This window comes from Lutjanus erythropterus, chromosome 13 (assembly GCF_056507025.1).
Source record: "Lutjanus erythropterus isolate fLutEry1 chromosome 13, fLutEry1.hap2, whole genome shotgun sequence".
Lineage (NCBI taxonomy): Eukaryota > Metazoa > Chordata > Actinopteri > Lutjaniformes > Lutjanidae > Lutjanus > Lutjanus erythropterus.
In genome coordinates, this window is record NC_139329.1 from 30,794,404 (window position 1) to 30,821,766 (window position 27,363).

The 27,363-nt window shown below is 40.9% G+C and overlaps 1 protein-coding gene across 2 annotated transcripts in view; it reads left to right on the forward strand.

Annotated features, from left to right (window-relative positions):
* The window catches only part of LOC146316839 (A disintegrin and metalloproteinase with thrombospondin motifs 20), a 107,226-nt gene that overhangs the window by 57,885 nt on the left and 21,978 nt on the right, over positions 1-27,363 (forward strand). For both annotated transcript variants that reach the window (XM_084735143.1, XM_084735142.1), the window contains 13 exons: positions 140-235; positions 3,085-3,251; positions 3,477-3,606; positions 4,848-4,974; positions 5,071-5,281; positions 5,726-5,890; positions 6,743-6,913; positions 7,839-7,958; positions 10,258-10,365; positions 12,798-12,962; positions 14,395-14,664; positions 16,645-16,806; positions 17,193-17,369. In XM_084735143.1, the coding sequence (XP_084591269.1) occupies positions 140-235; positions 3,085-3,251; positions 3,477-3,606; positions 4,848-4,974; positions 5,071-5,281; positions 5,726-5,890; positions 6,743-6,913; positions 7,839-7,958; positions 10,258-10,365; positions 12,798-12,962; positions 14,395-14,664; positions 16,645-16,806; positions 17,193-17,369 (2,069 nt within the window). The remainder of the gene's footprint in view (positions 1-139; positions 236-3,084; positions 3,252-3,476; positions 3,607-4,847; positions 4,975-5,070; positions 5,282-5,725; positions 5,891-6,742; positions 6,914-7,838; positions 7,959-10,257; positions 10,366-12,797; positions 12,963-14,394; positions 14,665-16,644; positions 16,807-17,192; positions 17,370-27,363) is intronic.

The window sequence follows — 27,363 nt, forward strand, 5'->3', positions numbered from 1 at the left end:
TATGAAAATCAAGGTGGGACCGCTCACTGCTGTTATTGTGGCTACTTTGTTCCCCTTGGAGACTTCTTAAAAACTGGGTAACTTTCCTTGCTGTCTCTCTCTCTCACACTTGTTTTGTCTGTCTTTTCTTCATTTTCAGGTTACAACACGGTGGTGCGGATCCCAGCTGGAGCCACCAACATCGACATCAAACAGGTCAGCTACTCTGGAAAGCCAGAAGACGACAACTACCTCGGTGAGTGCGCTCCGACGCGGTTTAAAGCAACACTGTATCAAATTGCAGGTTTTCTTGGAAGACTCAATCCAAAATGGAAGCAGTCCAACCTAATAAGACGTATATATTACACCCCTTCAGTCCTCATCTCATAGGTCAATGCCATTATCCCCTAACATGACCATAAAGCGGCCAGACTTGGTGACCCTGAGCTGTAGCAGCAGGCTTTTAGCGGCGGAGGGCGAGGAGACATGTTCCAAACTGTTGTCAAACAGTTTCCATAGAGGAAAGGAAACTGTCATTTGTACAGAGTTTGTGTGGAGGAAACGTGGAGGGGCGTTGGTCCATCTGGTCATGGCAGAGAGGGTTGGTTGGGAAAGCAAATGGAGTGTCAGCCCCCAAGAAAGATAAATGAGGCAGCAATAGGTGCTAATTAGAGGCATGTGGAGCCCAGGCTGCATGAAAGTGGATATAGGGGTATAGGGTTAGATGGACCCACTGGGCTCAGTGTGTGTGTGTGTGTGTGTGTGTGTGTGTGTGTGTGTGTTTGCATGTGAGAGAGAGACAGACAGAAAGAGAAAAGTTTTGCCGGTGTTATAGGGGCGGGTGCACATTTTCAGATGGTTCAAGTCAGGTTCAAGATGTTTTAAGATTGTCAGAAAGCACATCTGGCAGGGTCTCGCTGCCATGCTGCTGTGAGAGGCTCGACTCCCGCTGCCACAGCCGCACACTGACAGAGTGGCGTCTGTATTAAAGGTGGTCGATATTTGCAACGCTCTGTCCATGTTATCACTCCGGCTGGTACAGTATGGAGGAAATGTTCTGAGCAGATCACTGCTCTTGTGACTTAAAAAGGGAGACTGTGTCTTTGAAGCCATGGCTCCATTACTTTGAAGCTCTGTCTCTCCTGTTGGACTTGGACACTGTAGACACCTTGAGAAAGCAGCTCAACACCCGCCTGGTTAGATTTGCCTTTGCTTAGTGTCATTCACTTATTTTTAATCTGTGTTTTATGCCTGTCTTTTGTTGTTCATTGTGAAGTATTATCTAAAAAGATACAATGCTCTGCTTCTGAAACGCTGCCAGTGGAGGACAGATCGAAATCGGGGTGCCTTACCCAGTGCAATGAGTGAGTTAGGGCCCAATGCGAGTATTTGATGACAAAATCAAAGCCAAGTTTTCACTCCTTTAGACCAAGGATGCCCAAACTTCTGCCCTTGGAGGGCCAAAACCGAAACTTAATAGTGGGCCACAGGCCAAAAGCAAGCATCTTTTGTATTGTATTGAAGAAAGTGCATTTCACTCACCTGACTGAATTCCTGCACAAAGTGTCTCTCTGCCTGCCATGTTCAGATTATAAAAAATAATCAATAATTAGGGAAGCTACACGTTTAAAGAGCATTTTTACCTCACAAAAAATAAAACAGGATAAGCAGTGGTTTTGTTATATATTTTAAAAATGAATTTTGAATTTCTTTTTTGCTAGAAACGTCTTGAAATTGAACCTTATGGAGAGCTAACTTTGGCCGCTGGCCCCCTACTTTGGGCAGTTCTTTTTTTTTTTAAGTTGTCAGTTTCGTCGCAGTGAAAATGTTTTTGGAAGATTAAACGCTGACAAATATGGATTGAAGCAGGATATTCACATGTTATGAATTTTGGAAATTATTACAACTATCTTTTTTCAATAAATTTTACAACACTCCGGGGTTGTTGGAAATGTTTCAGTCAGAAACAATCACACGCAGCCACCACTGGATTCTAATTCTACAAGAAGTATAATGTTAATAATATTTGTGTAGCTAATATGATCTTATCTGCAGCGGCGCATGTAATACCAAAACAGCATTAATTCAAGTGCAGCATTCAAATGTTGATTTAGAGTTTGAATGTCAGCGTTATGAATGAGGCTTCAAACTGTAAATAAAACAAAATAAAAGATTCTTTTTCAGTACCTAAGTATTGAGTCATGAGTGTGGTGATCTTATTAAAAACAGCTTCTCTAGGTGGTGATGGAAGTCTGTGTCAACAGTGAGTTGTTCTCTGTCTTTTTTAAATGAACCCTAAAATTGAACACTTCAATACGGATAAAAATGACAGAATTAAACTTTAAGATATTCAGGGTTAAGTTTACTCTTTGTGTGTGTGTGTGGTTGTCTGTCTGCATGTTTTCTGAGACATTGTTGTTTTTTTTCCTTCCATTTCTGCAAAGCATCACTGATGATGTCTGCAGATCATTGTCAAAACCCCACAGACCCCACAGTGGTCTTTGGGCTAAATACTAGCTGGCATCCAACATTGTGCAGGCTTTAATGTAAACAAAGTTGCGTCTAGAGACGTAATCACATACATTGTTTCAGCATGCATGCTCAGATTGTAATTAGCTGCATGTTTCGCGAAACCATAGTGTTTGAGGAGCAGAAAGAGGTGGTCGGTGCTCGTTTGGGGGTTTATGTGTGGTTTGCCAAGTGTGAGTCTCTGTTCGTGTGTTCCTGTGTGTTGTTTGTATGTTTATGTACTTGTTTGCAGTCAGTGGAGCTCGAGCTTGTTTGTATTGCAATGTCAGCCATTACGGAGAGTCACGCAACTCCAAATGACTGCAATTTAGTGCCACCAGTGTTTCGACATATCTCCCCTGCAACAGTGGCTTTGCAGAACAATAGAACAAAAGACTGTTTATTTAATATAAGGTCTTAAATGATGAATGCCAGATCTTATAAACATCTCCAAAACCTAAATTCTGCAAGAGCCAAACTCATTCTAGGAACCAAGCATTCTTTCAGTCACGCCGAACTCTGTCAAATTTCAAGTTCTGCGCTGTTTGTTGTTCGCGGTCAGATTTGTTGTTCTTATCTGTCCGTTTCTTATTGCAGCATTATCTGATAGCCAGTCCAACTCCCTCCTGAATGGGAACTTTGTGGTGGCCATGTTCAAAAGGGAAATCACCTTCAAGGGAACCGTCATTGAGTACAGCGGCTCAGACACAAAAGTGGAGCGAATCAACTGCACCGACCGCATTGAGGAGGAGCTCATTCTGCAGGTAGGATGAAGCCCGCCCCTCTGGTTATGCTTTCTTTATCAGTTAAATTCCTACTTTAGTTATAGTGTATTTTCCTATAGTTTGCACCCCCCCAGGACTACTTTTCACCCACTGAGCTACCGATACTGAGCCAGATCTCTGTCTAATCTCTCTGTGGATTTAGACAAAATAAGAAAAGCTCTGTTAAGTGTTTTGACCTGGCCTTTCCCACCACGTTTTCCACAGGTCCTGTGTGTGGGAAACCTCTACAACCCAGATGTTCGCTACTCCTTCAACATACCCATCGAGGAGCACAGGGAGCAGTTTGTGTGGGATCCCTCGGGCTCCTGGCTCGAGTGCAACCGCATCTGTCAGGGTGAGATCTCACAACGTATCTGTTAAGAAAGGTGTATTGCTGTAGAGCACAGGTACTCTTTCCTACAAAGGGCCAAAAATGAATCTGAATGAAGGGCTTCAGACCCAAAATAAATGCTGATGTTATATAAAATTCCATTAAATTAATAATTATATTGTATAGAATTTTTTTTTTATTTCTAACCCTAAAATAAAATCAAAACACTAGTCTTTAACCTGCTTAATAATAAAAAACATCCATCTGCTTTGATTTAGGAACATAAATTACACATTTCTGACAGAAAGTGTATACAAGGTGCTTTAAATTAAAATGATCTGTTTTGTCCACCTTTGTAATCAAGAGTGGAAATAACAAATCAATATCGGATATTAAGTTTACACTGAGCAAAAGTTAAGTTATGCATCATTTAAATAGAATTTAATGGGAAGCTCAACAGCGCTGTGCTGTACATGGCAATAAACCTCAGGTCATTATGGTGAGGATTTTACGACACTCTCAAAATAAGGTGAATAAAAGCACAATCTTGTCAAAACAAATGTAGTGCAGGCCAAATATGGCTCGGAGACTCCAAATTGGGCTTTCGGCTCTTCTTCAGAACATTGTGTGGTCTAACTGACACGCAAATTTCACAGCTACTTTTGGCATAAACCACAGATATTTATTACTAAAATGTCTGTAAAAAAAAGTGTGAAATTTATAGGAACCATAATGTGTCTTACAGCTCTTATTACTTGGAAATGGATCCAAGTGTCGGTGCACATTAGGATTAGCATTTCTCCTGCATCAATTACACACGCCTCTGGATTTAAAAACATACTCACTCATCCCCCCCTTCCATAAATCCCCCTCCTGGCAACCTCAGTGTGACCCCGGCCAATCACATCGCCCAACACCTTCCCTTTAGCCTGGCCCTTAACCTGACTAAGCCCCTCAGATTTCCCTTTTAGAAGCAAACTAGTCAGGCTCCCTGCGGGTCAGAGTGCACAGTGGGATCCAGTAAAGAGATGTGTTTGTGGGGTCTGAGACAGACATGGACCCCTGAGGCTGTATGATGAAGGACTGGATGTCAGAAAGCTGGTCAGACTTGTTAAAGGTGAAGAAATGTGATATTTTGGCAAGTTAACTGTCTACCAGATGTTTGTAGATTCAAACCTGCTTTTCTTCTGTGTGCACGTGTGTGTGTATGTGTGTGTGTGTGTGTGTGTGTGTGTGTGTGTGTGTGTGTGTGTGTGTGTGTGCAGGTGAGCGAAGACGAAAGGCTGTATGCGTGCGTAAGAGTGATCACCTTGAGGTGTCGGACCAACGCTGTGAACGTTTACCTCGTCCCGTTGCTGTTACTGAGCCCTGCAACACCGACTGTGAAGTCAGGTGCGCATTAATGCACAACCACACATGCACACCCACAAAACAAATCTCTGCGGAGCGCACACACTCCAACATGTTTCCACATATCCTCTCACACAGGTGGCATGTTGCTGGAAAGAGCGAATGTTCTGCTAAATGTGGCCCAGGCTACAGGAGCCTGGATGTTCAGTGTATGAAGTACAGCCTGACGAAGAGGCAGAGTGAGAGGATGGAGGCCAGTGCCTGCACAGACACCGCCAAACCTCAGACCAGAGAGCCCTGCCATGGAGACTGTCTGCTGAAGAGCTGGCAGTACAGTGCCTGGTCACAGGTAGAGTCACTGGAAGACCTGTAGAATTACAAAGGAAAAGTAAGACCCTGGTCCAGTCAGGGGAATAATAGTTTGCTTCCCAATGCTGCGTGTCTGTTTAATTCCTGTCAGCACTATAGTAACATTAGGATTGCCTACAAACTTGGTGCTTCATCCCTATGTTAGTTACTTCACTTTTCACAGTTAGCTTGGTACATTTTTTTAACAATATTTACTTTTAATTAAAAAATATATAGTCTGTTTATTGTATGCATTTACCTTTGTTTCCATGCATAAAGGATTTTATATGTTGCACCATCAATACATCATTTTTGGATGGAAAAAATTTAATTGTTTTAAGAACTATTTCTGATTTTCACTAAATTGTCATTATTATGCTCATTTCATTATTGGAGAAAGTACAACATACATGATTGAACATTTTCCGTGTGTTCTTGCGCACAGTGTTCGAAGACATGCGGACGTGGGAGCCGCAGCAGAGAGTCTTACTGTATGAACAACCTGGGCAGACGGCTGGTGGACAGGGAGTGTAACGAATACCAGAGGGTGGTCACTGAGAACTGCAACGAGCAGCCGTGTCCGAAATGGACTGTCAGCGAGTGGAGTGAGGTGGGGACATCTCACATACATCACATACAGACACACACACTTGCAATCAAAAATCAGCAAGAAGCTTTAAATATAATTTGTTGGTCGCTAGAAGGGGACTGTAAAGCATAAATCTACTGTACAAACTTTGACATATACTGGCAGAAAACAAGCCTTCAGCACAGCTCGGCATGAACAGAGGTTAACAGTAAAGTCAGAGGTGTGCAATATAATGAAAGGGTTACACCAAAACCATGAAATATAATGCAATTTGTGTCCTACACAGGTAAACGCATAGACATATATATCTATAGATGTCGCATTGGTCTTTAGATTGTACATCAGTATTGCCACCATATTGAACTGGTCTATTTTTCTGGATAAAAATCACTGTAACATTAAATTTCGTAACCAATCTCATTTAGTTGTTTTCATGTTCAGTGGTTCATGATATATGTGGAGTAGAAAAATAATAATCATAACCAATTGGCAATCGTCCGACAATGATTTATCTTTTTATTAGCTTTCTTGAATTTATCTACATTCACATGCAGATATCTGTTTATGGAGACTCACCTCCAACTCAGTTCTGGTGTCTCAAGTTGCTGTTCGGACTGGAAAGATTAACTGGCGTGTGGTAGAAGATATCCGTTACCTGGATATCCTCCGGCTACACTGGAAGCCTCAAAACACTGGCGTATCCCCAGAGGCCAAATCATCATGAAAAGAAATGGGAGTGCTGTCAACTATTCTGTAACAGAGGAATGTCTGATTTTAAATGTCCACATGCACACACTCACTCACACCTTCATGTTAATTACTTTTTCTCAACCTTTTCCACCATCTTTCTACGCCCACCTTCTCCTCACCCAGTGCCTGGTGACTTGTGGGAAGGGGATGAGGCACAGACAAGTGTCCTGCAGCGCGGGAGCCGGGGAGGAAAAGCTGAGCGAGCACTTCTGCGACCCGTCCAGCAAACCTCCTTCTGTGGGGAGCTGCGAGCTGCCCGAGTGTGCGTCCTGGCAGGTCGGCGTCTGGGGAGCGGTGAGTCCTGCAGACACACACACGCGCACACACAGATAAGACATAGACACGGTGGGGCGAGGTGACTTGATGCAGTGTTTGACTGAGGAAATGGGTTTCACGTGTGGCTTGCTGTCTAGGAGTTTGGGTTGTATCTGTTACTCTGTGTGTGTGCTTGTGTGTGCGTGTGTGTGTGTGGTCACAGAGAGAATGTGGTGTGTAGGAGTGTACATTTCAAGTTTGTGTGTGTGAGTGTGTGTGTGTAACCCGATACACCGACAAGTTACGGAGGAGTGTGCTCTGACTCCAGCTGCCATTTCCTCCACGGTGCTTTCACTTTGCCCTCATATCCTGTCAGACTAAACCTGACCCACAGTGCACACACACTCACACACACCTTCCTGTGACACACACCCGCATACACACCTTACTATGCATTCAGATTTCTACGTTTCCAACTGTGTATATATTTAGCCCAGTTAGTGTAAAGCGCAAACCGAATTAAACATTCAAGAATGGGCGTCTTTGGCCATTCATAGTCTAGTTTATACATGTAGATCTAATGCCCTCCCACGTGTGTTTGTATGAAGTCAGTGGTATTTACAGAGCTGGAATATATTGGCTGCTTAATGCCTGTGTAATTATAATTTGCTGCTCAAATAAACCCATCCTGTGGCACTTCCTCTGCTCTGTTGTACCTGAATGTGGTCAGATCTCCTCATAGGAACTGGGTGAAGGGTTGAGTCGAGACTGTGGGTGTGTATGTGCATGTGTCCGTGTGCATGTCAGAGTCTTACCCAGACTCTGCTGAGCTGAACCTTGACTGAGGCCCCGTCTAAGATATCAACCTTGACATACTTAGATAGAGTTTGAGATAGTTTGCGGTTGACTGGACTTCTCTCTTCTTGTGTTTGTGTGCGTGTGTGTGTGTGATTTTGTCTTTCAGTGTGCGGTGACCTGTGGCCATGGCTACCAGATGAGAGCTGTTAGGTGTGTGTCGGGGGCTTACGGCAACACAGTAGATGACAGAGAGTGCAATGCAGCGGCGAGGCCCAGAGACAGTCAGGTAACAAGAAGACCCTTTTTTTTCCCGTTTTATTTCCCTGACCAAACAACAGGCAGGAGCAGCCATCAGTCTAAGCTAGGTTAGCATGGTTCTTGTCGCCCCTCTCTTCCACTCCAACTGATCAGACTGGGTGGTCAAAAGTTCCCATAAATACATTGTTGATTGTACTTTAATCCAAACCCCATGCTTCCCTTTCCAGTGCCTACAAGCGTATTTCATAGGTCAGGTTTCAGCAATGAAGCTTAAAAAGATAAATTAAAACAAAAATGCAGCAAAATTTGCAGGATTTGCATGTGCTGCTGTTGTCACGGAGCAAATGTTCGACATTTAAGGTTCACCCTTATTTGTCCCAGAGTTGGTGGTTTGCTCTTGGGGTAAAGAAATAAAAATGCAGGGCATAAAACATAAAAAGCATTAAACGCTGCGCACAGTATTGAATGCAGATGTTATATACATCATCAGAGACGCAAACAAGACACAAGGCTCATTATAATTGATTTAAGGGAAATTTCACTGCCCATATTTTTTTACAAGGAGTATATCGGTTAAAAGTTATTTTCATTTTATGTTTCCAATATGTTTAAAAATTGCAGTTTACAATAAGCAGGGCCATCTTGGACAGTTCACAATAAGTTTAAGATCAGTGTTGAGCCAAAGAATTTAGTCTGTGTGGGTTATTTTAACCTTTAGATCAATCCTGCAAGGTAGTACCACTGCTAAGCCTACTTGAAGCAGCTTTACGTGATTTTTTGGACACTTTGAGGTCAGTGGAACAAGCTGAAAAACACACTACTAGCTTGTTATTTAAACATCCAGCAGATGTGGAGCAATATTTGCATTCATTTGGAGTCATGTTTCTGGCCACATTGATGCATAAATGCTAATATATTCACTGTAAATCCAATACTGACTTTTCTTGTAGCTCTATTTTTGGTCTTCACTAACTCCTGAGGGAAACATCTGGTCTTTAAGCTGCAAAGTACCCCACTATGTTCACCAGCTAGGTGCTAACTTGGTGTGTCTGTCTTTGCTATGCTTGGTAGGACACAGCGGGTTTATCAGAGCTTTTCTTAGTGAAAACATCTGCCTGCTGTGGCCTGCAAGCAGGTTGATGGGAGCTACGGGGCTTGATCTTCACTCTTTGACGATGCTCTTTAATGATGCAAAAGTTGTGACCTTGTTAACATCACCGGCCTCTTTACACGTTCGCCTGTTCTACTTTGCTTTGACCCAAATCCATGCACACACTTACCTGAGTCCTCCAAGTGTATTGTATAAGGCCTCCTAGACACTGATGGACACTGAGCATGTTGACCTGATGACCTTTCAGTCTCCAGACAGGTGATCTGTCTCAGCTGTTGGAATTGAGGTCACCGCAAGATGGACAGGCTAGTCTACAAGCTTTGTGAAGTTCAACTAAACAATGAGGCTGAGACTGGGCTGCACCAACAAAGAAAAGCAAAACTACGTTAAAAATGAGGAAATCCAGATTTAAAATTAAGCAAAACACTGTTACACAATTAAAAATGAATCTCAGTTGAGTAAATACAAGCTTATTTATTGAATCAATATGCAGATGCTTGCTTACTTTGCAACACAAGATGGATTCTCGCGTGACATTGTGATCTTGGGAATCCAGCTTGCCAAGCTTCAAGTCCAAAAGTGCTGCAACCAATCATCATTCCAGGAGGGACTACTGGCAGCTATGGGGGTGGTTTTAGATGTGACGACAGCGAAAAGCATCCACAGAAGCGCTGATCTGATTGGTTGAAGTTTGCAAGTATTAGATGTGATAGACAGATGGTTCATACAATATCCTGCCAAGCTAATGTTAGCATGAGGCTGCTTGAGCTGCCTGATCAATCTTATTTATTAAGGTAGCACGCTCAGGTTCTGTCAAGCGCACAAAATGATCCTTAGACATAACAGAAAGAAATCTAGGTTTAGAGTAAAAACAAAATTAAGATGAAAGAGAGGTTTAAATTGAATCTTTATTGGTGCAAACCAGCCTAAAAGAGCTTTTTACAGCTGGAGACATACTCAATATCTAAATGACCTTCTGTTATAAGCATCTTTTTATTTTGTTTGGTTGTTTGGACTGAATGTTCTTCTTTATGACCTACTCCTTCAGGACATGTTTAGTTATCAGAGCACCATATGTATTGGATCTTTGCAGTCAAGGGAGCCTCTGAAATGTGTTTAGAAATATTTTTGGCATATTTACTCCCACCACTTCAATGCAGTGATATATCACTCACAGTGATTGCTAATTTTACTGTTTGCATGCTTGTTTATGTAGGATTGTGAGATGCCGGCGTGTCCGTGGGCCTCTCCAGCGCAGAGCACACCTCGTCCCGACAACTCGGCTCAGCTCCTGACTCAGTGGAGATACGGATCCTGGACTGCGGTAAGGAAACAAATAGGGTTTATTGGGTCTATCAGAACACATTACAGCTGGTAGGTTTACCTTAGAGAGTCCAGAGAATATACATAAGAAATGAGGTTTTTATTAAGTGGTAAACAAATTCTTACACTGTTTCGTTGATCTTCCTGTGCATGTAGTTTGAGGAAAAATGATCTGCTGGATATGTCTTTGACAAAGAATGAAAAATGAGAATGCTGATGCAAAGGTTTGTATACATAGGAGTGTGTTTTTGTGTGTTTAATTGAGGAAAACCACATTCTGGTAATGATGGGCCTCCTGTATGAGTGTTTGCAAATATTAGCTTGACATATTAAACTTTACTGTATATCCCAACATTCCTGCAGATAGTACATACTGTACAGGACCGTGATCCTCTTTGGCATTGTCTCCTTTACCCCCTGCTGCATCTACACACTCACACACATACACAGACGCACACACAGGCTCCACTGTCTGGGCTAAGAGGCCCCTCTGTCTCTCTGATACTTTGCATTGTTGCTCATTGCAAATGAAAACCAGATTTCATCTAAACACGAGTCTACGGTTTCTAAGATTGAACCCCGTCTGTCAATCTGAAAGTCGCTGTGAGCTCACATGTCAAAGAGGCCAGCGCCAGTGTGGTCTTAGAGACACCGCACACGTAATACACACACTCCTCATGCGCACATACACATGCATACATTCCCCCCTGAGCAGCGGAACTGCCATCCTCTTTAAAGTGTCATCGATATGAGAGGGATATTAACGTGCCTATTTGAGCTGGAGCCATTTGATTACATTAGGTATTCATCCCCTTCCAAATGTTTACTGTGGTGTCTCACTGAGGTGTACAGCTATAGAGTTTAAGTGGGTGAAAGTTGAGGCGGGAGTCACTTCAGGACACAAGCAACAGTAGAGAAAATAATAAACCCATTTGTTTAACACACCAGGAAAAGAATCAACAACATGCAACAACAAACAAAATCGAATCCAGGACTATTTGTCAGCTCCGGTGGAGAAATAAAAAAATAAAAGAAAGCTGAAGAATATTTACCCTGAAGCAAGTTTAACTAGAAGGAGTGCAGATCTCCACCAGGCAACAGATGGCGAAGCACCTGCTGCAATGCAGCACAACTGTCAGATGCAAACAGAAGAGATTTGCAAAGTTTTGAATAGGTTTTCTTGTCTAGATGCATGTTAGATTTTTAATAAACTGTTTTTTTTTTGTATAGCATGGTCTCAGTTTTCTTTAAGAAGCATAGAAGAGTGTAATGGTATTATAACCTTTGTCCTAACTGTATAAATTCAATAAGGAAACAATAAATAGGCTGATGAGTCCAAACTGCTCAATTCAAACAGTTATTTATTTAGAACATTTTGTTATTTATTTACAGCTTTTTTCAGGAAACAAGCGGCTTTATAACAATGGCGATTCAGAAGGTTAATGTTTCAGCATAAAGCTGATTAGATTGCCCTCAGTAACTGAACTTACCTTCAACAGATGACCACTATCATGTTCCATTTTTCAGGTTTATAACACACCAAATTTTATCAAAGTCAGTTCAGGATTAAGCAGGTTAGAGTCGATTTTGCAGTGGAGTCTGCATCTTTCATTTGTGTACAATCTGACAGTAAATGCTCCAGTATGACATCCAGCCAGAGTCATAACAGAGATGGCGGTGAAGCTAACAAAACAAGGATTTATTTATCTTGTATTGTGTCTAACTTTAGTGGAGCGTAACATATCACACTGTAAATCACCGCAACCAGAGGAAGTCCTTGAGCGTGCAGACATAAATGTGCACAAAATATGGCCCAGCCCCACACAACCAATCATCCGAGTGTATAGTAATCTGATGCAAACTGTGCTTGACAAGGTTATTTATAAAGATAATAAGATATTAAAAGAATCTATTTAATCATCCTAAAAAAGATCTTAGAATTGTGCTTTTGTGCATCATGGTGGGAAATCTCCCCAACATACAGAAAGTAAATGTGAAATCTTCTTACTGCGCAGAAACTTTAGGGTTTTTGTTTCCTTTTATAAGAAACAAGGGGCCATTTAGTAACTTCAAACTGAACATAGTTGCAGCTCACCAATGTCTATTTATACTGCACAATATCTGCATAATTATATGTGTACTGCAGGTACCACAGAGCTATACAGTACTGTAGATACATGATATATATTGTATACAGTATACAGTATGCTCTTATTGCCATTCTGAGCTGCCAGTTTGCAAAAATGTGTGGCAAGGCTTCCATGACACTTAAAACCAGTTAATTTTGTGGTGCAGTTTCTAAACAGTCGTGGTCCACCTCATGATGATTTCGAGTCAGAAAAAGTAGAATGAACCACATGATACAAACATTTTTAAAATTCCACATAAGACAAATATTTATCTCAGCTCTGCTTGTACCCACATGTCTTCCAGTGCTCCGTGTCGTGTGGCAAGGGGAAGCGGGCGCGTTATGTCAGCTGCAGAGATGCCCAGGGAGGAGTGGCCGACGAATCGCACTGTGCCCACCTGCCCCGCCCCCCGGAGACCTCCGCCTGCTTCAGCCCCTGTGGCCAGTGGCGTGCCGGGGAGTGGTCTCCTGTGAGTGAAAACATCCATCGCTGTGTCCAATCAATACAGATGTTTTCCACTCTTTCCGCTCACAATGTTAAAATCACCCTGAAACAAAGTGGACATTTTGTACTGCTGTGATCGTGGACAGTTATTGATTTGTGACTGTTAGCATGGCAACAGAGCCAAAACTCTTGTTGATGTAACTAAAAGATCAATGATGGGATTGTTTAACTGGCAGTTAAGGAGCCAGGGGTGATTTATAGTTGTGATCTTTTAATCATGTGCTCATGTGAAATGAAAGAGCCTGAATATAATATCCCTTGGGAAAAAGTCTTAAGTTCATTAAATTCATGTCATTTTAAGTTGATTTCTATTCCGGTTGTAGAGACAGTTACAGACTTGTGGGGCTTCACATCACACGGTTTCTCATCATGAAGCAATACATGGGAGCAATCAATGAAAACAACACTCCCCAAACTGATTTAGAACCTGGAAAAAGTCCCGCAGAAATCTCGCTGGAGAAATAAAAAGGAATAAATCTTGGGAAAAGGAATCCAAACTGCAAACCTTTAATCTTCAACAGATATCAAATGTCAAGATATTGTCACGTATAGAATCACTATTTCACATCATTACATCACATCATATTTCTCACGGCATTGGAGGCCGTGCAGTTGAGTTTATGCCTTAAAGGGATATTTCAGAATTTTTTTTGACGTGGGATTTTGTGAGGAACTTATCCATAATTAGTGTAGTATCTACAGTAGATGTCGTGAAGCAGAGAGGAGCATTGAATGTCTGTGGACAAGGTCAGCAACAAAATGTATTTTAGCCACTTAAAAAGGTCCACCTAAAAAAGTCAATATCGCATAAAGTGTGCGCTATATTTAGAATATTTTCATCGCTTTACTTTGCTCTCAGACAGCTTTTTCAGGTGGTAAACCTCCATTATCCTACTCTCCATATCAACCAAACTCCATAGGCAAAATCAGTAATTTTATCTCACAGAAAAACAGGAGTTGCTGGTCTACTGCAAACTCAATCTGTTAGTTTGTTTGTGTTATTGTGTGACTTTAGTGTTTTAAACCACAGTTCACACAACGACACAAATAAACTAAAAGATTAAGGCAGGAGTAGATCAGCAACTCCTGGGTTATGTTAGGAAAAATGACCGACTTCGCCTATGGAGTTTGGTTGGTTTGGAGAGAGCGATATTTAGCTTATATTATGGCGGTTTCTCATCAGAAAAGGCTGTCTAACTGCAAGGTAAAGTGGTGAAATTATCAAAACAATCCCCTTAAATGACATTTCGACCTCTGGGAAAGATCAAGAACTCCACGTGAATCACCAGAATTAGAGGATTTTTCTGTTTCAGTTATTTTTTTTCTTTTGAAATTGATGGTTCCACTCGTCACCTCAGTTTTTAACGCCTTGGTTCATCTCTCACCTGTCTCCCCAGTGTTCAGTAACTTGCGGCGTGGGAAGAATCACCCGGCAGTTGATCTGCTCCAACTACCACCTGCCCGTGGACCAGTCTTTCTGTGACCCAGATGAGAAGCCTGTGACAGAACAGGAGTGTAACGCTGCGCCCTGCTCCTCCATCTACCACCGTCAGCGCATCAATGACCAGCCGTACGGATACCCCCAGGACCCGGGACGCCACCCAGGCCACAGCAGCTGGAATGTGCCCTCAGCGGACAACCAGTGGAGGACCGGACCCTGGGGCGCAGTATGTTCAGCATGCGATCCTGCTTAAATACTGCTGTGCAGAAGTATTTTGTCTTGTGGTAGAATGTTTTTCAAAATGATAGTCAGAATTTGCATCATTTATTTGGGTTATTCCATGCCAGTTTTTGTTTACATTTTATATTTGTTTTGGGGGTCAATATCTTCAGAAATATAACTCCTGAAGCCAAGAAATTTCACAGGGATGCAGACAAAACCTGATTTGACACGGAATAACCCATAGACAGGAAACAAATTCAGATCCTTATAGGCACACGAAACTTAACCTTCACATGAAAGCCACTGAAGAATTAAATATTTGTTATATGTGGACGGCACAGTGCAGGAGTATAAGGTGTTTTCATCAAAGCATGTGTATGTGCGTCTGTAAACAGTCTTGTGAACACATTAACTCAGAGGTAGCAGATGTTTTCATTTCCCGGGGCAGAGGGCCATACATGGTAAAGGACTTTAAAAACAGCACCAAGGGACAGATCGCAATGCGTACAGGACTCTGTAGCTCCGTAACCATGAGAAAATCAGGCAGTTCAGGCTCTTCATTCGCTTTAAGTCCATGGCCTTGAATCAAATAGTCAAAAAAGCAGGAAAATGCACCAGGCTCAAGTTCATTCTTTTTTTAACGTCTAACCATGTCTGGTATTTTCACGTCTGAATGGAAGCTTCTCATGCCAAGTCGGTGCATTGGTGCAGCTGCTTTTTGGTTCTTCTGCATGCAGTTTTGTTTGCATACAGCTATTTTAGCATCCATTTTACCATGAAATTGCTCTCATGTACCCAGAACGACCTTATCACAAACACTAGTACAAAGAGCTGTTTTTGGCTTTACATGGTGGAGGAGAAGCATAGACACTAACAACAAGAAAATAGGTAATAGTTCTGAAGTAATGTGATTTTTGCTACTAATTCGTCCACAACAACTTGTAGGATGCACGAGGGCCTTCATTTTAGTTGATTAAATCCCCGTAGCCACTATATGGTATGTGCTCTTTCACCTTGAGTTTGCGCTTTAAAAATAGAGGCTGTTTCAAAGGGAAAGTGCGCTCCCTGCTCAAGTATAATTGACAAAAGTGGTCAGTTTTGCACCTAATGTTGGCATTTTTCATTTCCAGTGAGCACAGGTCAGTTAACGAATGGCTGTTTCTCCATCTATAGTTCTGAAGACACAAATGTTTTGTGTATCTCCTTTTATCTCAAAGCCATGTGAGGAACATTGTTCTGTTTTCTAACTCCCCCCCCAGCAGAGGCATTCATCCCAGTACAATGTTCATTCTCAACATAATGAAGTTGACTGGGAGCACTGCTGTTCAGGCTCATTCTGTGCTGTCCTCCCCTCACATTCAGAGAGCACTGAGTGTGCTCACTCCCATTGACAGTGCGGATGTGTCATTTTAATTGGATGCAGAGTGTACCTACTGCTCTGTTCAAGGCCGTCTTGTTCGGTTGTCCTTCATGGACCGATGTTTTCCATCTTTGGAAGATTGTTCTGAAAAGTGCAGCTGGGTTTGGTCCTGATTAGACTCAGGTAAATTCAGTTTCAGTTTGTGTATTGTGTATGTGTTTGTGTGTATACAAACGCATACACAGTGTTTGATCAGTGGAATCTATAAAATCTTTCACCATGTTATAATCAGTTCTTTTTTTATTAGAACTGAAGGGCCAAAGGCTTTTAAATATTTTTACACTTTGTAGGTGTTAAATGCCTTTGAGTAAGTGTTTAAGTATTTGAAAGTAACCATAGCATGAGCTTATTTTTGGCTTTGCAATTTTCACCATAAAATCAAACAATGAAGTATGAAACACTGGTAAATAAGTTCCTGCAAATCTACCAGTGCAAAAAGGATCTGTTTTATCTTTACTAAAGCCTCATTTGAATAAAAAGTTCAAACAAATCAAAAGTCAAAGTGAGTTAAGGTATGTTTCTGTGTCTCCTAGTCCTCACTGACACACTGTGTGTGCTCTGCAGTGTTCCAGTACCTGTGCAGGAGGTTTCCAGAGGCGGGTGGTGGTCTGTCAGGATGCGGATGGACGTAGCAACAGTTACTGTGACGAGAGAGTCAAACCCGCCGAGTCTAAGAGCTGCGACTCCGGGCCCTGCCCGCTGTGGAACTACGGCGTCTGGGGAGCGGTGAGGATAAACAGTTTTTGTCTTACCAAAAAAAAGTATTAAATGTAATAATTGTGAGAGAAGTAAGCAAAATGTCTTTAATATGATTTTGACAGGTCTTAAAAATTGATTATGAAGTTAAAGTAATTTTTATAGAGTTGCATTAACTTGTGTGTGAGTTTCATTCTTATCGTCTTTTGTGTTTTCCTTGTCTGTGTGCCCGTCTCTCTCTTATCATTTATTATCCAAAACACGGGCATTTGTCTAATCTCAGTCTGAATTAACTGCTAGTTAGGTCAAAGAACAATGGTTTTATAACGTCACACTTATACGCACATTATAATACACATTATTTTGTAATAATTATGTAACATTATTAAAGATCACTTTTTGTTTGCTAACCTCAGTGCACTCAGACGTGCGGTGGAGGAAGGAGGACTCGGCTGGTGGTTTGCCAGAGACCCAATGGCCAGAGGCTCAACGACTTCAACTGCGACGTCCTGGACAAGCCGCCCGACATGGAGCAATGCAACCTGCAGCCCTGCCCAGGCTCCGCCTCCTGGCACCGCCGACCATGGAAGCCGGTACGATAGTACTAACCCGTTCTCCTCCGACACTTATCTTCCTCACTGAGGGCGCATCACTGTGAGTAGACATGGTGTGTGCTGAAATGACTTCAGACCTGTGTACTGAGTGTGTTTTTAGCCTGAAACTGCAGGAGATCTGAAGTGAGTGCTGGGTATCTTGCGCCACTGTTGGCTAGCCAGCTCTAGCCCACCCAGATGGGCCCTGCAGTGGCATGGTGCTGATTAGAATCAAGAAAAAAAAAGAGAAAATACACAAAACACAATGCTGCTCCACTTAGGGGATCATTAAAACCACATGGATCCCATTTGGAGCCAAAGCTCCACATTAAAACCTATAAATCAGGACAGTGTTGTTCAGCAATGCCATATATTTGTAGAGGCGTAACTCTAGAAAATATTTATTTCATATATGAGGCGTGAAGTAAATGTTCTTTGTTGTTATTGCTGTCTTCACCCTGTATCCGAAGTACACAAGTGTATATTTGTGTATAAGAGTTAATATTATGATCTTTATTGAACAGCAACAAATGACTGTCAGTGTATGTTGTATATGTATCTTTGTACAGTATGATTTTGTTTTCAAGTAGCTAGTTTTCGTTACTGAATATTATATTTAATATTTTTGCTGGTGCTCTTGGTCAAACCTCTCGTATCTCCCTATGAGTAAATACACTTTGTACAGAGGAAAATATTTTCAAAACATGTTTCATTTGTATTTTTGATAATGTGTTTTCTACTTAAGTTGAAATGCAATTTAGAATGGCTTCATCTCTATTAGGTTAAACTATCTTAAACCACCCACACTATCACAGTAACAAATAAAACTATTAAACAAACCTTTAAAACCATATCCAAAACTAAATTAAAATAAGTGCCTTTAAAATTATGCATTATAGGAAAGATTTTTTCTTAAAATATAAATAGTTATTTTATGTTTTAATAAAGCATATTGTCCGGTATATGATGTAGTCTATATCACATAGGAAAACAGGCATGAATGCTTATTAACTACACTGTAATTACACGTTTGTACACTTTTCTTCACCTGGTTCTTACTTTATATACAATCAAGCCATTGGGCACAAGCAATACTTGTCAAAATGAATAATCTTGTGTTCATTTAAATGTTGGGCACTTTGGACTTAATCCTTAATTACATTTGAGAAAAGGAAGTCAGCCTGACGTTTAATCCAGTTTTTCTGCAAAGAGCCATTTAAACAAAAATGGCAATTTTTAAATGCAATTTATAGTAGGCCTAATATTGTGATATTTTTCCTGTCATTATGATATGGTGCTATTAAATTCTACATTATCTAATGGTGCATCGTCGGTATCATGAAGACAGAGTTTTATCATGTTTCCAGGCTTAGAATGACTTTATTTATTCTGTTACTGGCAGGCAGCATCAGTGCAGCTTATTGGAAACTGCCAGTGCAGTAAATCGAGGTTTTCATTGAGCCGTTCCTTTCCATCCTGTGTCATTGTCTGTAAAGCAAACTAAAGCACACAGATACCTCCTCCTTATAAAGTCATTTGTTGCTGTGTCTCTTTTTTCTTTTGGCCAGTTTTTGTATTTCTGAAGGATTTTTTTTTTTTTTTTTCAAATTAAACTTATTTATTTGTTTACAATAGATTATTAATTGTTGCAGCTTTAATGTTTTGTTTCAGTTTAGACTGATGTAACACTGAACTTGAATTATTTGTCATTGTACACACATGTCACCCGAGTACGACTGGTCAGGCCTTTTACAATATGCAAAAAAAAAAAAAAGCCCACTTGCCACTTCAGTCAGTGTCTGCAATCACCTGGCTAGCAGGAAACTGTTGACCTGACACTCAGGGGTTTAACCCTTCACTTTGCTTCAGTGATGTAGAGGCTTTCTCCAGGGTGTATCAGTATACCATGACATCACTGAGAGTTTGGGTTACAGGTGCAACCAGGCACACTTCTGTCTGCATCCAAAGCTGCATTTCCACGACATGATACAGCTTGACTTGACTCGTTTTTTAGAACATGTTCTATTGGAGGTAATACCTGGTACCTGGTACTTTATTTGGTATCGCTTCAGTCAAGGTTCCAAGCAGGTTGAGCCGATTCTAAAAGGTGCATGACACGGGACGTCCTGCACAAACTGGGCATTTTTAAATAGCCAAGCTAGCAACCACAGTTTTTCATTCACTTAAACAGGCCAGCCAACTAAATTGCGTCATGGTTTATTGACGAAGACGTATCAAGAACACAAACCCTCCATATCCTCTGAAAAGAGTGGCGCAGCTTCTTTTTTGTGTGTGCAGTGGTTGAGGGGTTGAGAGAAAGAGGGAGAGAGAAAGAGTGAGCAGCGGAGAGTGACAGTGAATGCAGCAGAGCAGAGAAAAGGTTGAGCAGTAAAGTTGTCAGCTTAATAGTAAATGTACAGCATAGGTTGCAGTTTGTCAGTGGATAATTGCTGCAGCTTCTCAAGACCAAACCTGTGTGTGTTGTTTCCCCACTGCTGGAAGAGCGTTGCTATGACGATCACCCCCGGCTATGTTGAGGGAGCACTATGAAGTCGAAGTACCAAAAGCGAGTCGAGTCTTATCATATAGTGGAAATACGGCTGAGGTTCAACAGGTATGAAGTTACTCTTTAAGGTCGGTTCAGAGTTTCAAGTGACAACTTATGCTGGCCAGACTAGAGGAAAATTAGGAATAGTTTGGGTGTGAATCACCCCTCATGACGATCAGGGAGGTGTTTGTAGACATAATCTTAATGTTACTAGCCTGATTGAAGTCTCCCGATTTCAAAACATGTTTGATTTTTATAACTTGCGTGAAGGGAACAGCAGAAACCTGCAATAGGCGATGGGAGTGAGGCGCCACCAACCAAATGTTGCAGCAGTAGCTTGCACTAGGACTCTCTGAGACCAACATTTAAACATTATTTTAAAATCTCCAGCTTGTGCTGCAAAATGTATAGACCATTCTGATTCTCCATTCTGAGTCTTTGGAGCCAGCTTTCCTTTTCTTTTGGTGCAAAACGTAGCACTTTTCTGAAGTCTTAGTTTTATCATGCAAGTTTCTGTCCTCAACCTACCAAAGTAGTTTTTTGTGCCATGTAGTTTTGTGACTATTTCAGGGGTATCTCATGTAGTGGGCATGCAGTGTACTGTGTTCCCACAGATAGACCTACGATTAAAATATGATTTAAAAAATTAAGAAAGCTGTTGTTATATCTGTGGTCCCTCACATTTTTAAGATGAGTAAAAATCTGAAAATCCTCTAGTGTGCACCAGCCAAACTTTCAGCTCTCACTCAATGCAGGATCCACAGTTCTCTTGCTGTATGCACTCTGAGCATGTGTCAGGCACTCTGCAGTGGCTGTGCAGCTTTGCAGATTCAAACTCCTACAAACAATTAGCGACCAGTTTTAAAATGTGACATGTGAAGCACCCTGAATGACATTTTGGTTAAGGCAACATAAACTTATCATGACACATATTTCAGGTGATGTGTTGCAGTTGGGTCTTTATTTACATCGATGTTCTCTCAGTGAGAACGTCTGCAGCCTCCTCCTTTGTTTCTTTGCTTCTCTCGCTGTGTGTGTGTTTGTGCGCGTGTGTGTGTGTGCATGTGTCACTCTCAACCAAGACTTCCACTACAACCAAGACTCCTCAGCCGTGGCAGTTTCTCTCCCAGTCCTTCATGTTTTTAAAAGCCTGTGGTGCAAAGTTGCCAAACTCAAGGGAGCAACTCTATTTTTATTTTGCATATTTTGGTTCGTTGTTGTTCTTTTTGCTATTTATTTCATCCACGTGCAAAAATACATAAACATGTTGAATTAGCGTTTTCCCATTGTAAAGATTATTAAAGAAACATAACTGTGAAATTTGTGTTGTTTCTCAATGCAATATTTGACTGACAAACAAAACACAGGACTGTACTTTTAACACTTTAGTAATGGCTTTGTACTCTAAAGAAAGAGCACAATTTATGCTGCTGTTAGGTTATAAACACATATAAATCCTGCAGACACCTCTCCAGGGAGCAGCCTCACAATATGTGAAAATAAGACACAGCACACTGAAAAATAGTAAAAAATATATAGTTTATTGCTTTAACAGGGGAACAGTATTCATTTAGAAACAACAGTTATTCTTTCATATACAATATCTTCATAGTATACTAATAAACAAGTAATAAACATGCAGTTTTATGTAGTATATAGTGTGTAGATGACTTAATGTAAACAGCTCATGGCAAAGACTTAACTTGTGGGTCATTATGTGGTATTTTGGTATTTGACCCTCAATTGACTTCACTCTGTTTTTCAGTAATCCTTGAAATAATTAAGTCTTTCAAGGCGTACTTAAAATCTCCCTCTATAGTATCTGTAGTACTTTACATACCTCTGAATAATGTAGTGTAAAAACACTGCAGGCGTTCCCCTTTTATGCATTTTTTTAAACATTTTTTTAGTAATCTCCCCGGAGAAAACAGACACAGTCCAAATCAAACTTTGGCGCTGGGTGGCACATCTGTTTACCATTGCATTAATGGAGCTCTCTGTAATGCATTTGGCAGGGGACCGCTGGAGTATTACTTTTACTACAACAATAATTGGTATTAATTCATGCTGGCGCGGGTTGTTTGGTTGAGGAGATCCAAAAGAAAGCCCTGGAATGCCAGTATTTACAGAATTGATTGAATTATGTAGTTGACATTATCTTGCTTTTTGTAAATCACTGAAGGAAAACACATTAAAATGGCTTTTTAAAGCAACTGTATGAGAAATAATATCAGGAAGTATATTCAGATAATGTAGGACTTTAAGTAAATATGTTACTACAGGCTTCAACTCAAAATAGCAAAAAGTTTAAAAGGTGCTGAAAAAAAGTACATGTCAGGAAAGAAAAAAGAGAGTGTGCACATTTGATAATGCTGCATATCACTATATTATGCAATACAAAATCTTTAAATAACCAAGCATTCATTAAATATAACTTTATATAGAGCAACAGTTTAGCCTACATGCACCATTAGGTGTTGATCAAAATGCTTAAACTTAAACGAGAGGCTGGCAGCAGTTATTGAATCATGCTCCTTCTATCAAAGAACACAAGAATCCTTCATACTGTTTTTTAACTTTTTAATCATTTTATAGAACCAAAAATGAATACTATTGTCCCAGTTAAATGACAAGTGTTCAGGTGCAGATGCTCTGTTAGAGGTCAGAGAAGGGCTTCTTGTGTTACGTAACCATGTCATAATATTTCTCATGGCTTCAGAGGGCATCTTACCTTATGTAATGGCCTTTTCTGTCGGTGGCGTCCCCAAAATATTTAAATAAAAACACCAAACAATATCAATCACATCAGTTTTGCAGCAGTAGCTCATGAATGAAACCTTATTTATCAAATACATTCTTGCAAAAATGTATCTCATCCATGCTCAATATTCTCGCTCCAAAAGCCCTTGTTAATGTATGTTGTTTAATCCCCTATTGGTAATGTAGTTTATGTAGTAACACATTTATTATTGCACTGATACCATTACTTGTAAGCCATTTAACCAAGCTATTTTTTCAATATTTAATGTTTTAGAGGCAGGCTACATTCCTGGCAATAAAGCTAAAGATTTGCGAACAGGGAAATGGCTTTATTAATTATGATATACTACCATCTTGACAGTATTTACAAAAAGGGATGTCATATCAAAATGTAGCATCTAGAATTGTCCCAGATTTTTTTTCTTTCCATCCCCGCCTACTTGCAGCATCCGGTGCATGTCCGAAGAAAAAAAAAAGATGACACAGTGTTGGCTACCAGCTGTCATATCACACTTGATAATATATAGACAGTCTTAAAGATGAATTTGAAAATGTATATGTCAGTTGACAGGGCATAAAACCAATGATCTGTTGATCTTTACAAAGTGAGACTCAATGATCTAACAATGGCATAACTGTCAGTGCTTAAAAAAATGTTTAAATTGAAAAATTGAATTGAATTCAATTGACCTTGACCTTAAAATCGAAAGTCAAATTGATTTGTGGATTTGGAGAATCGTGACACCCTTATTATGTCCCCTGTGTCCCCTATTATAAATCTTACTTTAGTGTGTCTTTCAAAAACACTCCGCCTGCAATCTTCATTTCAAATATTGTAGTGACAGCTTCAGTAACTCTAAATTAATGATTGTCATAGTTACAGTGTATTCATTTTCCAAACATAGGTCATCAAAACACATTTGCAACGTATAATAAAGAAAAGACACAAAACAATTATCACATTTATTGCACACATTTAGGATTGCAGACACATAGTTCAACAGGAACATAAATATCATTAACTAATGGTGATTACCTTAAAAAAGCAGTGTCGATGTCAAATATGTGCAAGCAGCAACAATAAGACTGTGTGTGATGAATTGGAAACCGAGGCACCATTTTAGTAATTTATGCCTGTTTGTTGCTAACAAAAACATACCGTTTCCTGTCGAGAGCGGCTTTCCCATGGAGGGGGATCACGGTCGAGCGTCTGTGAGCTAATCATGCTGCTTCAAATGAAACCCACATGCACAACATTGACATACTTGACTTTGGCCTGAGGGCCAGCGGGCATGAACATTCTCCAAACCTGTCACCTTAGGGTCAGTCGGTCGTGACATCATTGGGCTTGTGTTTCCTGATCCTGCCCATATGCCAAGTGGAGTGTGAGCAATCGAAGCGGTGGCTGGAAGTGGAAGGTCTCCCCTCCCCCCCATCGCTTGGTCCTCCTCCACGAGCAGCATGGTTCTTGTCATGGCTTTAATTTAAATCTGAGCAGGGAGATAATGTTTCGTTTCGGCCTTTGAGAGAAAGCAAAATAGTTGAGTTGATGATTTGCTGGTTAAAAGTCAAACATTGTGGCCCACAGATTTTGGCAAACTGTTAAGACCTGGGAGGCAGAAAACCAGATGCTGCAAGATGTTATCTGAAGATTCAAAATATTTGGATCACAGCATGGATTTCACATTAGGCATGGAAGGTCAAGCAGTTGGATAGCATGCTGATAAGTTTAACATATTGCACACTGTAATATAGATTTTCTTTGCCAGCGCTTGCACAAACATCCTCGCAATTTATCGTAGCCTAGAGAGCCGTTAAAAGATTACATTAAAGTTGTACCTGTAGGAGCGAACCCTCATCTTCCCGTGCCTTGCTGAGTTGTGCAAGGCATGGGAAGAAATTAAGAGAGGACCCCCATCTAGTGAGGGCATTTTGTGGGTGATCTGAGCTGGGAGCAGATGTAGTAAGATCAAATGAGAGGTGACAGGGCGTGAAAGTCTGGAAGCATTTAGGTCGGTCTACACCAGGCTCATCGAATGATAGGGAACACGTCCTGGCTTTGACGTAGGCACAGAGCGCCTGCTTTTCCTCAACTCATCAGTCACGTTATCATAAAGTGCTTTTAAGCCTCTAGGAGTCGCTTCTTAGACGCCACTTCAACATATATTCTTCTCACATGAGGCGACCACGTCAGACTCGATGGGGCCTGGTCCTGTCTGGGCCTGTCGATGCTATCAAGTTGATGGAGTGAAATGGAGTTTGTGGCACTCGTCAAAGAGATTTTTTCCCCTCTTGTAGGAGAGACAGTGATAGATTGGGTGTTCTAGAACACTTTAAGTAGCCGGGAGCTAATAGTCTTTCATTACCACTCGTATCCTATTATTTGACTGTGTGCTGTACGCTCCATGCAAGTTAGCCGCCTGTCAGGTCTGTATGTAATGGTTCATCGTTCTGTGTTAGCAGGGACACTGGTCCACAGATGTGAGGAAATTCCAGTATGTCAGTCAGTGCCTGATGCACTATTCATCTTATTTCGTCAGTCCCTTCAGTCTAGCAACTAACCCTAACCCTAACCCTTTAGTATTTGTGCACTGTATATTTTTAGTGCTGCAAATGATGACAGTTATTTTCTTGAGTAGGGATGCACGGAGAATGGAATCAAGAAGTAAAACTCCAGTGTCAAACACCTTGTTTTCAGACCAATGCATTTCAGTTTTGGCTTTCATCCCTGATGACCCTGATGAAAGCCAAAGCCAAAACGTGTTGACCTGACAGTAAAGCTGTTCGACATGTTCTACATGTTCCAGAACTCCACAATATTGAATTGGCTATCATGTAAGACAATTAAAGCAGCAACTCCTCACAATTTCTTCCTCACCACAGTCGCTTCAGTGCTTCCTCTTGGTGGCAACAGTTTGGATTCTAAAAAGTACAGTCTGCTCTATTTGAAAAGTCCCCTGAGATAATGATTGACTAATCGACTTACCTTGGCAGCTCTATATATTTTATATTTTGTAAAGCTCAGTGTGCTCTGGGAGATGTTATGGACAAATGTTTTCAAAAAATGTAAAACTAATTTTTGTTTTTTGATGTACTTATTATTTAGTATGGCTTCATATCAACTCATCATGTCAGTGCAGTGCCTCAACATGAGAACAGCTGGAGGGTGGTGGAGGCATTCGTGCCACATCAAGTCTTGGTATCACCTGTGGACATGGCTGAGATCAGACACAGATTTAGCAGCACTTCGAAGAAGGGTTTGGGGTTGAAAAGGTATAAAAAAACAATTATTTTGATTAACACTGAGAATTGCACTCGAAATAGCTCCCTATCACTTCTATATCACAGCTTTAAAATGAATATTGTGCATAGTGTTCTGCCTGTGGATATGTGATAATGAGATGCATGCATAGCAGGTGTGGATTTTCCACTACAGAAACATTGTTGTCTTGGATCACTCGTTTTATATTTGCAGCTTTTTTCTTGTAAATGTAAGTGCAAGCTCAGGATCTCTCACTTTTTTTGATCTTTTCCATGCTTCCTCATATGCAAGCTGTGGCGAGCTGTTTGCTATGACAGATTGGAAAAGCAGCTGTGTAACATTTAGCAGGAAGACGGAGTTAGACGTGAATGTCCTGTGTCAAAGGTCACCACTTTATAACTTCACGGCTGGCCTGCTGTTTGTATTTTTCAAATTCTGTCATCAAGAATTTCCTTTTTTCTATCTTTGCTAGTGTGATTCCTCATTTCCACATCTGCAGCAGCGCTGGATGTCTCAGTATAACATAGTAATGGAAAAAGCCCTGAGTGGAATGTTTAGACAGACGGAAAAACTTGCCTGTTTTGTCATTTCGTTTTGACTTATGGTTGCATGGTGTATCTTTTCTGAGTGGTGTTGACTTAAAAAGGAAGCCGTGCTGAAGAAACTGTATATGCCTACTCAACCGGCTGTTTATTTAACTCTTTTAAGATGGCAAAGTCATATTTTGGCATGAAGTTCCGTTTAGTTTTAGCCAATCAGAAATACGCTGCAGCTCCTGCAGCTGTCAGGAACTGCATTGACAGGGACAGGAAATTATTTCCACATCTTACAATCAGTCCCATCCCTGGATGAAAAATACAGCAAAACCAACTTGTCACATCTGAAATTCATCATTGTGTCTAGATTTTGCATGTGGATATATTTGCATATACTTTGTCTGAATTCATCATGTTATTCCAATAGTTCAAAGCATCTAAATGTCTAAAGTTAGTAAAGGTTAGCGTTAGATGTGTTAAGATTTCACACTGCTCCTGTGTGTGGTTTCAAACAAGTCTGGGTGGCTATTTTGGCCTGATGGATAAAAGATCTATGACTCTTGACATTCCTCTGCCCCATGACGCCGCTCTTACCAGCTGTTCCCATGTTGACAACATGTGTTGTTTTGACTTCTGTCTTTGAAACTTCACTGCAAAACAAGAACCAGTGAACAGAAAAGAAGCCTGGATGTTCTGTGACACTTTATCTTCCTCCCCCCTCTTGTCTCCTTTTTGTGATTTGCAGTTTAATCTGCGCATCAGAGAACATGGTGATGCAAACGACATGACACTATCTTAAAGTGCATTCAGTTCCCAGCTTTAACTGCTTGCTTGTGTGCAGATAAATTGAGATTTTGCATGAGTCTGGTTGACCCAGTAGAGCAGTTT